The 11,563-nt window shown below is 42.1% G+C and overlaps 2 protein-coding genes across 5 annotated transcripts; one reads left to right on the plus strand and one right to left on the minus strand.

Annotated features, from left to right (window-relative positions):
- Positions 1 to 1,409: 1,409 nt before the first annotated feature.
- On the plus strand, positions 1,410 to 10,222 carry capn1a (calpain 1, (mu/I) large subunit a). Of its 4 annotated transcripts, XM_079730920.1 has the most exons (23): positions 1,410 to 1,522; positions 2,639 to 2,656; positions 3,176 to 3,422; positions 3,818 to 3,887; positions 4,096 to 4,214; positions 4,323 to 4,456; positions 4,633 to 4,801; positions 4,946 to 5,029; positions 6,108 to 6,193; positions 6,492 to 6,566; positions 6,661 to 6,821; positions 7,178 to 7,347; positions 7,453 to 7,464; positions 7,620 to 7,831; positions 7,926 to 7,965; positions 8,057 to 8,122; positions 8,206 to 8,263; positions 8,371 to 8,435; positions 8,714 to 8,782; positions 8,879 to 8,957; positions 9,048 to 9,161; positions 9,271 to 9,329; positions 9,417 to 10,222. In XM_079730920.1, exons 3-23 carry the CDS (start codon positions 3,177 to 3,179, stop codon positions 9,441 to 9,443), a joined length of 2,115 nt encoding a protein of 704 aa, XP_079587046.1. In that variant the 5' UTR covers positions 1,410 to 1,522; positions 2,639 to 2,656; position 3,176; the 3' UTR covers positions 9,444 to 10,222. The 4 variants fall into 4 exon arrangements, with proteins under 4 accessions (XP_079587046.1, XP_079587045.1, XP_079587043.1 ...); XM_079730919.1 differs by lacking the exon at positions 7,453 to 7,464 and having other exon boundaries at positions 7,178 to 7,365; positions 7,626 to 7,831; XM_079730917.1 differs by lacking the exon at positions 7,453 to 7,464 and having other exon boundaries at positions 4,633 to 5,029; positions 7,178 to 7,365; positions 7,626 to 7,831.
- Positions 10,223 to 10,257: 35 nt separating this feature from the next.
- mrpl14 (mitochondrial ribosomal protein L14) lies at positions 10,258 to 11,300 on the minus strand. Its single transcript, XM_079730922.1, has 3 exons — positions 11,161 to 11,300; positions 10,950 to 11,061; positions 10,258 to 10,808 (listed from the first exon to the last, which is right to left on the minus strand). Exons 2-3 carry the CDS (start codon positions 11,048 to 11,050, stop codon positions 10,442 to 10,444), a joined length of 468 nt encoding a protein of 155 aa, XP_079587048.1. The 5' UTR covers positions 11,051 to 11,061; positions 11,161 to 11,300; the 3' UTR covers positions 10,258 to 10,441.
- Positions 11,301 to 11,563: the final 263 nt, after the last annotated feature.

Consider the following 11,563-nt stretch of genomic DNA (forward strand, 5'->3'; position numbering starts at 1 on the left):
TAACTAAATAAAACGAACATAATCGTAACGTAGACTACACATAATGGTTATTTATGTTGTCTGAGCTTTTGTCACAAAAAGATTGCTGGTTTCCCTTTGTTTGCTTAATTACAATGTTGACCGTGAGAAGCTTTTGAGGGAAAGTCCTCTCCCATGTGGACAATTTGAGCAACTGCATATATATCGTTTATTCAAGTGACTGGATTATACATGTATTTTATCATAAGAAAGAATACAAGAGAAATGAATTGTAATATATCAAGAGTATTTACTCAGATGTTGATACCTTAAAATTGAAACTAAAATAGTATGACTCAACTATTAGTAGGCTAGTTTGTGCCTACATTGAGTACAGTGTAAACATTACTTTTCCACAGAGCCACCATTCTCAATATAGCTATAAATAAATTAATATAGTATTGAATCACGTTGAGCTCTTGTCGATGTCTTCTTACAATGTTTTTAATTAATTTAATTATTGGTTATTTTTATTGAGGACATGTGAGGCTTATATTGCACCTGTTGCCCATGGCAACCTTCGGGTTATATTTCACTTTTCTGCAAAATATCATGTTGGTGAAGCGACGTCACGGATTTGTGAAGCTTTCATAACGTGTATCTGAAGAACCCAGAACCAGTCGACAGTGCTTTATGGTAACCACAAGGGGGCGCCAAAAACCCTACACTGAGATGGGCTTTTCAGAAGCAACACATGGCAGCCTACACATTTTCATCATATTATTAGGGTATTTACAAAGTATCTTTGGATACCTATTTTTATTCTGTTTTTATTTTAACCACACCTCTTTGTCATCAGAATACGCCTATTAATTGTGATTAGAATATCCTCCACAGCAGGAAAAAAACAAACACACAAGTGATGGATATATATGTGAAAAAACTAAAAGCATTACCCTATTTGAGTCACTCAATCAACTAAATTGGTCTTACTCCAGAGTTACAGTGTTATTTGATAGTATGTAAAGGCTGCGAGAAGATGAGTAATACTTTCGCTCTAATGTGTAAACGAATGACCAAATCAAATCCATCTAAGGACACTGGCGCCCCCGTCCTTCAGGGTTACTCCATTGGTTTACAGTGTAAACATTAGTGTTAAAAAAAGAGGTAATATCGGTTTGATTAGATGAAGACCTGAGTCACGGTATATCGAGTGTCGCAGCCTTTGAGGTGTGGTAAACAGATTAAAAAGTGAATATCTGCATTGTAATCTTTTTCGATTAGCCCTGCCCAAAGTTCAATCTCAACACAGGTCAACTATCGCAATTACAGTCAATAATTAATCATTCGCGTTTCAATCATTTATTTGATTTAGCCCATCGTCTGCACAACCTGTCAGGGGCGACAGTGGTCCCACCCCCTTTACGAATGGACTATTCCGCAGTGGGCACTGACGGCGGAGTGGAGTGCTCTGACTGTGGACGTCCGAGCAGGGTACTCTGAGAGATTTACTTGAATTTAAAGGTTTAATTGTGTTCAACGCAGTCGAAAATCTCCAAAGGCGGTGAGTAATGTTTGACTTCTTCATTTTATTGTCAACAGCTCAATTAGCGCACCATGTTAACGGTTTCCAACCGAAGCAGCCTTTGCGGTTTTGTATCTTTCTTGTAATCGCCTCATAGCAATCACATTACGTGTTACAGCCTCATTCATGCGAGCTTTTGAGTTTGATTTCAACGTGCATTAAAGCAACCTTGAATCGGCCTACAAATCGGAGTGGGATAGTGTAGCCTGTATTTCCCCCTAAATCACTGACATGTACTTCGGTGCAAGACACACAATAGCACTCGGGCCTTGTATCTTGGGAACAGGTGCTCCCGTACTGTAGGAGGCATGTCTGGCCTGTTCCTGATATCATAGAGCCCAAGTCCGAAATAACCCTTCGCACGAAAGAAAGAAAACGGGAATTTGCGCATACACCTCGCCGGTTGTATTGATTTTGTGGAGCGCCCCCCTCCACACACACACCCAGCCACGCCACCCAGTTGTTGCTTTTGTTGCGCAATGGAGAGGGGCACCCTCGCTTGTTAAGTGCATTATTGCGGGCGAAATGTAAAGGATGACTTCACCACAGTACTGCAAGGATCAGCTGTTCGCCAGCCCGGATACAGAAATCCCTTCTGTTCTGTTGCTGTTTGACAGGCCAGCGGGCATTCAGGATTTGGGCCTGGACCCTGGGCCCCAGCAGGGGTTGCTTATATAAACAACAGCATCGGACAGCTCTTTCCTTCTTGCTCCTCCTATCTGACGCCCATCAGTGCAATTCGATTTCCACCGATTTAGCTCCCATCAGATTGCAGAAACTCTGCTCATTACGATTCTTTCAGTGTGCGATGGAGCAACTAATGGATGTGCCCACTCTGGTCATTATCCCACAAAGAGCTGTCTTGTGTTATAACAACCGTGGAGATTTTCATTGCATGGCTATTTTCTGAAAGCTCTAATTACTTTACAGAGGAGTTGATATTGGGAACATTAAGGACAACACTATTGCTTATTCACAGTTTAACAAATTAAGGAGTGGTAAAATCTGAATCACAGAAGCAGTTATGTCAACTAACATATATTCTGACAACGGAATACTAACAATTGTTCCCCTTTTGTCATTTCCCCCCTATAGCGTTCTCATACTCAGAAGGTATCACGTTTCCTTCTCTTGTTTACTTTCTGAACTTTGTTAACTCGCTCAACATTGTGCGTTTCTTTCATTGACTATCGCTGCTCCACCCAAAGCTCACTCATACACGTTTGTGTTATAGTTTAGTTACAACTTTTATGAAGCTATCCCATATAGGCCTTATCCAGGGATTTCATACTGAACAGTTTAAAGGATAGCTAAAAACCAATGGCATTATTATCAGAATCTGGCTTTGAAAATATGCTAACTAATATCTAAGTGTGTGTGTGTGTGTGTGTGTGTGCACTAAGTCACTTAACAACTAGTAAGAAGGTAAATTAGTTGCTTAAATAGTCACAGACCAGACTAATGGATCACCAAGTTGGATCCCCAGCCGTTTTGCTACGATGCTTAGCTAAACACTGACCTCTTTGCTGTGCTTTGGCTTTTAGACGAGTGCGCCATTGACTGATTAGCATGCTGCTATTTATACCCACCAACACCCACTCACGCTACCCCCATATTTATATCTCCCCACAGAATGCATCACGCCACAGGGATATCTGCAAGCATATACGAGAACAGGCTACGGTCGGAAGGAATGGGCTCCAAGGAGCAGGCCGTGAGCTTCTCCAACCAGGACTATGAGGCCCTCAAACAGGAATGCCTGGAGGGGGGCTTTCTGTTCGAGGACCCCTGCTTCCCCGCAGAGCCTCCCTCACTGGGCTTCAAGGAGCTGGCTCCCTACTCCGCCAAGACTAGGGACGTGGAGTGGTTGAGGCCTACGGTAGGAAGCCAATCTTAGTTAATCTTGAAGCGGTGTAAAAGATTCTGTGGGAATTAGATATGCTTGGATGCGTCAGAAGTTTTGCCCGAGTCTGTTGACATGCGACGATGCGTCGATCTAGTTTGTACAATACATCTTGTCTAATTTGATCTAAATATGGCATATGACTTGATGGCTCTGGTGTATAATGCTTTACATTGGGTGTGTCTGTCGCATTGGAATCTAGATTGGTGGTGTTGACAATTTAGAATCCGGTCCACGAGCTTTCAGTTTCCTCTACAACCGTACACGTTTTTTAGAACAGCCCTATCCGACTGCTCGGTCCGGACTTCAACCGTGAAAGTCTCAAGACAAAAGGATCTATTGTCTTGACGTCCAGCTTTTATGATCCATAGGAACTGACCGATAATCCTCAATTTATCGTGGGCGGAGCTACCAGAACAGACATTTGTCAGGGAGCACTCGGTGAGTCTGTAAGAGTCCATTATCCCATTCTCTGTGTGTTTACTTATTCATGTATTTATCAATATATCTATCAGCAGAACCATCTTAAAAGGAACCGTGTAAAAGGACAATCAATTCCTTTACTCCAAAAGCATTAAGTGAAGTCTTCCTTCCTACGGATGGTGCTTTCCTCTCAGACCCCTTGAAACTTAACATCTCCCTCTCCCAGGTGATTGCTGGCTGCTGGCCGCCATCGCTTCCCTCACCCTGAACGAGACGCTGCTCCACCGGGTGGTCCCACACGGCCAGTCCTTCCAGGATGACTACGCCGGGATCTTCCACTTTCAGGTCTTTAACGTCTGCGGCTCATCAGATACATCTCCAAAGAGTTCCTTCTCATCTTCATGAATGATTCAGCACCAAGTCAACCGTTTCTTCCTGCTTATGACTTTTCAGTTCTGGCAGTTCGGCGAATGGACAGACGTGGTGATTGATGACAGATTGCCTGTCAAAGACGGGGAGATTATGTTTGTCCACTCTGCGGAGGGCAATGAATTCTGGAGTGCTTTGATGGAGAAGGCCTATGCAAAGTATGTATTCTAAAAAGGGTCTGCTAAATTATTTAGTGCCACAGTATATTTCTTGAGCACCTACACCGCTTGAACCCCTGACACACGAATGCACATCGATGAAGGGGGTGTTGATGGGTAATGGAGTTTTCAGATTTCGGGGCCTGAGTGTTCTGTTTGTGGTGGTTTGGTTGCAGGCTGAACGGCTCTTACGAGGCCCTCTCGGGAGGCAGTACCACTGAGGGATTCGAGGACTTCACCGGGGGGGTGTCGGAGATGTACGAACTGCGCAAGGCTCCCAAGGACCTGTACCGCATCATCAGCAAAGCCCTGGAGAGAGGCTCCCTGCTGGGCTGCTCTATCGATGTACGTGGGGCTTCTGGCATGCGGCACAGACCGTGCCGGTCAATACTGAGAAAAAATAATGAGAAAATTCCATTAGAAGCATTTCAGAATTTATGTATCTGGAGCTCTTATCGAGATGAGAGTAAATGTTTTATGTCATTACAGATCACCAGTACTTTCGACATGGAGGCTGTTACATTCAAGAAGCTTGTGAAAGGCCATGCTTACTCCCTTACCGGCCTGAAGCAGGTGTGTGTGTGTTCTCTTGCTTATCCACACGTGTTTGGATACACATAGTCTCACAAATTTAATTCAAGATTAACATCTAAAGTCTGATGGCAGGTGAGCTCAAATCTGTGTCAACGGGGCATGTCATTCTTTTGCTTCTTATCTGTTTTCGACCAATCATGTTCCAGGGGGAGGGGCTCTGTATCGCCTTTGTCATGACTGTAAACAACCTGAACCGGTTGAACCACAACAAACATTATATGGCTGTCAGTGTCTATGGATTGAAAGGGAGTAAAAAACTGTCAAAAGGTTATATGTTGCTTTAGTGGCTCCAATCTTTTGAAAATGAAAATAAACAAATTACTACAAATTGTAATGATTAAACTCGGATGTGAGACCAGAATACAATACTAGCTTTAGAGACGTTAACGGGACCGGTTGGCATAGGCGATGATGCCAGGGCGGTCTGCACCGATTGCAAGAACGCTATCACAGCAGTGCTGCCGGAGGAGGAGTGGTCGGATGAGGGGGAGGTTTAATCAAACATATGCCATCCGAAACGCACACACAAACTAAACTGTTAATTTAGCCGGTGGGTGCGAAAGCGGACACCAACGCCTTTAGACTTAGTGTCTGTCAGTTAAAAATCAAGCCTGTGCTGTGGACATTATTTGTACATCTTCTTCTGGATTATTCCAATTAGTTCCTCTTTGAGTTCGGACGAATAGCTCTGCTACACAACTGGAAATCCTACGTAACGGGACGCATCCCTCACACGTGCTGATTTCTGGTGCAGGCCTCCCCAAAGTAATTTGGCTAAAGCCTTGTAAAACTTCTGGACTTCAGAATAGGATATAGGTAATAATTAAATATATATATTATTATTATTATTATTATTATTATTATTATTATTATCATTATTATTATATTATTATTATTACTAAACCTTTAATTCTCAGGAAATTATGTAGGTGCTTAACAATTCAAACAATAAAACTCGATGGCTGAATGACTAAAAGTCCTAAGGTCCGATAGGGAAGAATCTGGGGGAGTCGTGAGTCTTGTTCTATACTTGACAACTGTCTGCTGTGGTCTGAAGGTGGACTACCGAGGCCGCATCGAGAGGCTGATCCGTGTGCGTAACCCCTGGGGACAGGTGGAGTGGACCGGTGCCTGGAGTGACAGGTAAATGTCCTGAAACAAACCTGGTTACAGACCTTTCTACTCGAATACTCATCCCTGGTCATCTCACTGCTCCAGTTGTGTATCAGCAGATGCTTTCATCCAAAGCAATCTTTTGTAAATTCAGATACGTGTCATTAGGTGTTTGAGGACCGAAGAGGCCTACAATAGGTTGTGGACTTGGATCTAACCCGGGACCATTTCGACTTGGACTCTTAACCAATTCCTTTTGTATTGCTGCAGCTTTGTTTTCTTCTACCGTCATTTTATCAAAAAATCTAAATACCTTCTCCTGTTTCAGCTCTCCAGAATGGGATGAAATCGATCCATCAGAGAGAGAAGATCTGCACTGCCAAATGGAAGACGGGGAGTTCTGGTATGAACACCACAGATTTCCACCTCTGCTTCACTCATTCCCCACACTGTATCTGCGGCTTGTCAGCTGATGGGTTCCAATTTTCCAAACCCAGGATGTCCTTCAATGAGTTCCTGAGGCAGTTTTCCCGCCTGGAGATCTGCAATTTGACTGCAGATGCCCTGAGTGATGAAGGGCTCAGCCACTGGAACACCATCAAGTTCCACGGGTCGTGGAGAAGAGGAAGCTCTGCTGGAGGCTGCAGGAACTGCCCCAGTGAGTCCAATTCATGCAAACATCAGGATTGGTTTTGTGTTGGTCAATTTCTATTGTAATTACCAGTGTATTTATACTAGGGATGCGCCAATTGTTAACATTTTGGCAGATACTGATGTTTCAAATTTAAATTTTGGCTGATAGCCAATGTCTATACCTATTAAAAATAACCTTTCAAAATGAATGCGACACAACAGATAAACATCAGCCACTACCATCTTATTTAACAGGCCGATGGCAGTTAACACGCCTAACATCTTCCGACACTGATGTACGGAATATTTTATAGATAAAAGTACAGGGAAAACACATTCATCAGCCGAGCTAATTCTGACCGTGCGACCACATTTGCACAGATACATTCTGGATCAACCCCCAGTACAAGATCACTCTGCTGGAGGAAGATGATGACCCAGAGGACGATGAGGTCGCCTGCAGCTTCCTGGTGGCTCTTATGCAGAAGGACCGCCGACGCCATCGCCGCCAGGGCCAGGACATGCACACCATTGGCTTTGCCATTTATGAGGTGTGTAGAGAATACACTGTGCCCCAATTATATTTCAATGTAATTCTGTTGTTCATTTCCAATGTTAATTTTCCTTTTTTGTTTCAATTCTTTGTTTTTTCACAGATACCAGAGGAGGTACCACGTCTTTCAGAAACCACACTATTTGAACCAAAATCATCATTTAAGATATAGTACTTTGTTCTTATAATTTAATATCAATTAAAAAACAATTATAAACTGCATCTGATGCCCGATCGACCTCTAAGTCTGCTCTGCTACTTCTGCCTCAGTTCAAGGGCTGCCAGAACGTCCACTTGAAGAAGCAGTTCTTCCTGACCAAATCATCTTGCGCCCGTTCGGAGACCTTCATCAACCTCCGGGAGGTGAGCACACGCCTACGTCTTCCCCCTGGAGAGTACCTCATCGTCCCCTCCACCTTCGAGGCCAACCAAGAGGCCGACTTTGTCCTCCGAGTCTTCACGGAGAAGCAGTCCGAAACAGAGTAGGTTATGTATTATTATTTTATTGGAGATTAATTAACTAATGTGTGTTGAGTATTTTTTGTGACGTTAAAAGTGTTTTTCCCCTCATTATAGAGAACTCGATGATGTCATTTCTGCTGATTTGGATGACGAGGTAGGTTTCTAAAAATGAAGTTTTTAAATGTTTGTTGCTGTTTAAACTGTATTCATTGCACAAGTGTAAAATAATAATAATTTTTTTACAGACCGATATCTCTGAAGATGATATTGATGACTCCTTCAAGTCCATGTTTGCCCAGCTTGCGGGCGAGGTAGGTTTCCTTAACTCCTACTGAGTTTATCACTTCACAAGCGTCTTTTATATGAACACGCAACCTTCTCATTTTGTCATTAGGACATGGAGATTTCTGTTCGTGAGCTGAGGACCATTCTGAACAGAGTGGTTTCTCGACGTAAGTTAAGTTAAATTTGCCACAGTGCCAAGGTCCTTATGTAACATTCAACTTCATGTTGAATGTTCTTGTCCTCCAACGCCTGAATGAGAGCTTTGTGATTTCAGACCAAGATCTGCAGACGGATGGCTTCAGTCTGGTGTCTTGCAGGACCATGGTGAATCTCATGGATGTATCCATTTCAACAATAACTAGACTTTTCCCCTCAGGTTAAATACCTGATTTATCTTTGCAGAATGTGTCTTGAGATAAATATTAGTTCGTCTTTTTTATGCTGCATCCTCAACAATGTTATGTCTGGGGTACATGGTAAATGTTATCAATTAACATCTTGTTGCTGAAGTAACTGCAAGTGGTTATATGTGCGAATAAACAGCATATTTATAGGCCTGTGTTAACAGCAGATTTAGTGTTGTATTGTGAAGTTCAGTCCCTTTACACAATGAACAGAAAGATGGAAGCGCTCGCTTAGGTATGGTGGAGTTCCAGATTCTGTGGAACAAGATTCGAAAGTGGCTGGTAATATTTGTATTCATATTTTGATCAATAGTATTTTAATTTTAAATTAACAATTATCGTCAGCCTCTGCAATAAATTTTTCCTTTTTGTCTTCAGCTCATTTTTAGGCAATTCGATCTGGACAAATCTGGGGCCATGAACTCGTATGAGATGCGTATGGCTGTTGAGGCAGCAGGTAATGTTCTAGATAAAACTACTAAACCGTACAGGGGATTTTTTTCGCGGTACAACCCCAGGAATTTAACCTTTTACTATTTCTGTTAAGGTTTTACACTGAACAACAAACTGAACACGGTTTTGGTGGCGCGGTATGCTGACAATGATATGATTGACTTTGACAACTTCATTTGCTGCTTGGTCAAGCTTGAAGCAATGTTTAGTGAGTAATTTGTTTTTCTATCTTAAGGTTTAAGTCTTAACCCAATGGTGTCATTGCTCAATTTATTTGTTAGCCAACGTATGCTCAAAATTTGAATTATATTCCACAGGATCTTTCCAGGAGCTAAATAAGAACGACGAAGGAGTCGCTGAAATGCAAATGACAGAGGTAACATCTTTGCTCAGGGACACTTTGAATTCATGTGAGAAACATTTCTGTACACCAATCGCACTTTTCCTTTGTTTTAACTTTCAGTGGCTGTACCTAACCATGTGTGGTTGAGGAGGAGGACCTACCTCAGCCAGGCAGAGGGCCCTTTCGCAAGCCAACAGTGCCCTTCCATACGCTGTGACCAGCTTCGAAACCAGCCTTCTCACATATCTGCTCACCATATATAACTGTCCTTGCAAAATAACAACTAACGGTTATTGAAATCAGGTCTAACAATGCTAGCAGTTTGCCTGTACCTTCTTAGTTTGTAACTATGCAAAATTGGAACCCAAGACAGGTTTACTAGGCTGTGCTTGCATTTGTTTCTTTATATAAATAGAATATGTCAAAGCATGTAGTATTAACTGAAACATTTGAGGTTGCCAATCCATTTTGCGTTGACTGAATCAAATGCTACATGCTGGCTGTACTTCTGCATGTCTTTTAAACCAATGACATAAAAACACCACTACACAAATCTTTAGTGTCACCGCGAACTTGGTAGCAGTATATCAAAAATGTAAATATTTTATTTCTTACGTTAGCCGAATTACTTCATGCTAACATAATTTAAACACTAGATGGCAGTAGATACCATCTGAATAGGAACCTACTATATCTATTTGATTTTCCTTTACTGGATATTAATTCAAATATGCATTTGTATTATTTTGACACAATCGTTATTTTTTTTAGCTTAAGAGACGTTCTGCAATCAGTGGCAATCACAGGTTTGTTTCCCTACAGCCTTAACACTTAACCCAGGTCGAATGTACACAGTGCACACAGATGCAAGTCCTGTTTGTTGTAAATGTATTGTGTGCCTCAACCCAATAAACATTATCCATGCAGGTTGTTTTTTCTCAATAAGGCACTGACCAATAAGCCAAATAAAGAACATTTTAACATGAATTAAAACGTTTCAATATAAATATATGAAACAAGTAGACATATTGATACTGCGTTTGTTAACCAGAATATAGAGACATTGAAGCATGTATAATCTTATTACAAAACAGGAAGAACAATGAATGAAATAGTGACAGCATCATTGTTTGCATAGCTGCTTACTATACAAATCGGCTAGCAATTGCCAACAATTTGGAGTAGTCTCCCTCCAGTTTACGGAGATGTGTAGGCACGGGGACCCTTATTCTGGTCCCTGTCGGATTACCATTGTCCTCAATCAGGACAACATTATTGGAATCAAAACGTGGCGTCATGCGTTCCCCGGGCATCTTGTGTCCAACAATAAGTGCCTTCTTTTTCTGTCCTTTGATGGCAAGCAGAACTTTGTCTCCCACTTTCCCCACGCCGTTCTTGGTGTACACATGGATGACCCTTGGTGCACGATGGTGAGGGGTGTTGCCAAGCGGACTGTTATCCACAACACGTACTCTGGTCATCTTCTGAATGGCAGCGGACACCGCTGATACGCTGCCAAACAAAAAAAAGTCACATTCGCCATCAAATATTAGTATGACCTCAATATCTCAACGGGAAGTACTGTTGCAGCAACAAATAAACACAAACACTGGCAATAGTTGAACTAGAAAACGTGTAGCTTAATTGACTCACCTGAATGCACTGTGTTGGGTTAACGACGTCGCATCGACACGCAGAGCATGGCATGCAAGGTGCATGGATTTGCATTTTGCGAGGTGGTTTAGAAGAGCCATAACGTTATAACCTACGGATCAAGCGACAGAAACGAAAATCTGCATTCAGAAAGTGTTGCCCCGTTAGCCACCATGGAAACTTATATTCAGGGAATCAAATGTGTTCTTACCGTAAGCGAATATGTACTGTCATCTAGATATGGACACAGTCGGTTTGAGATCTCGATTAGATTCAAACGCTAAACGTCAATGTTTCAAACAGACAAGAGTATAGTTTGTCAGCTACTCTCATGCTTAGCCAATGTCAAAGGTGCAACGTCACTGACATGCGCCGAGCTAGAATTAGCGCTAGCTAATGACAGGCGTTACAGGTTACAAGATGAGTCTACAGTCTCCGTTGAGGTATCACTCTCTCGGAGCCATGTCGTAATAATGTGTTTGATTTTTTTTAATTCGTAATAACACGATTTGTCTTGTCCCACACAACTTAATATGTAAAATACATGGGTATATGTATGTATGTAACTTTAACCTACACACGTGACACAATCTTTAGTGGAAGGCAAAAACGCG

This window comes from Pollachius pollachius, assembly GCF_949987615.1.
Source record: "Pollachius pollachius genome assembly, chromosome: 2".
Lineage (NCBI taxonomy): Eukaryota > Metazoa > Chordata > Actinopteri > Gadiformes > Gadidae > Pollachius > Pollachius pollachius.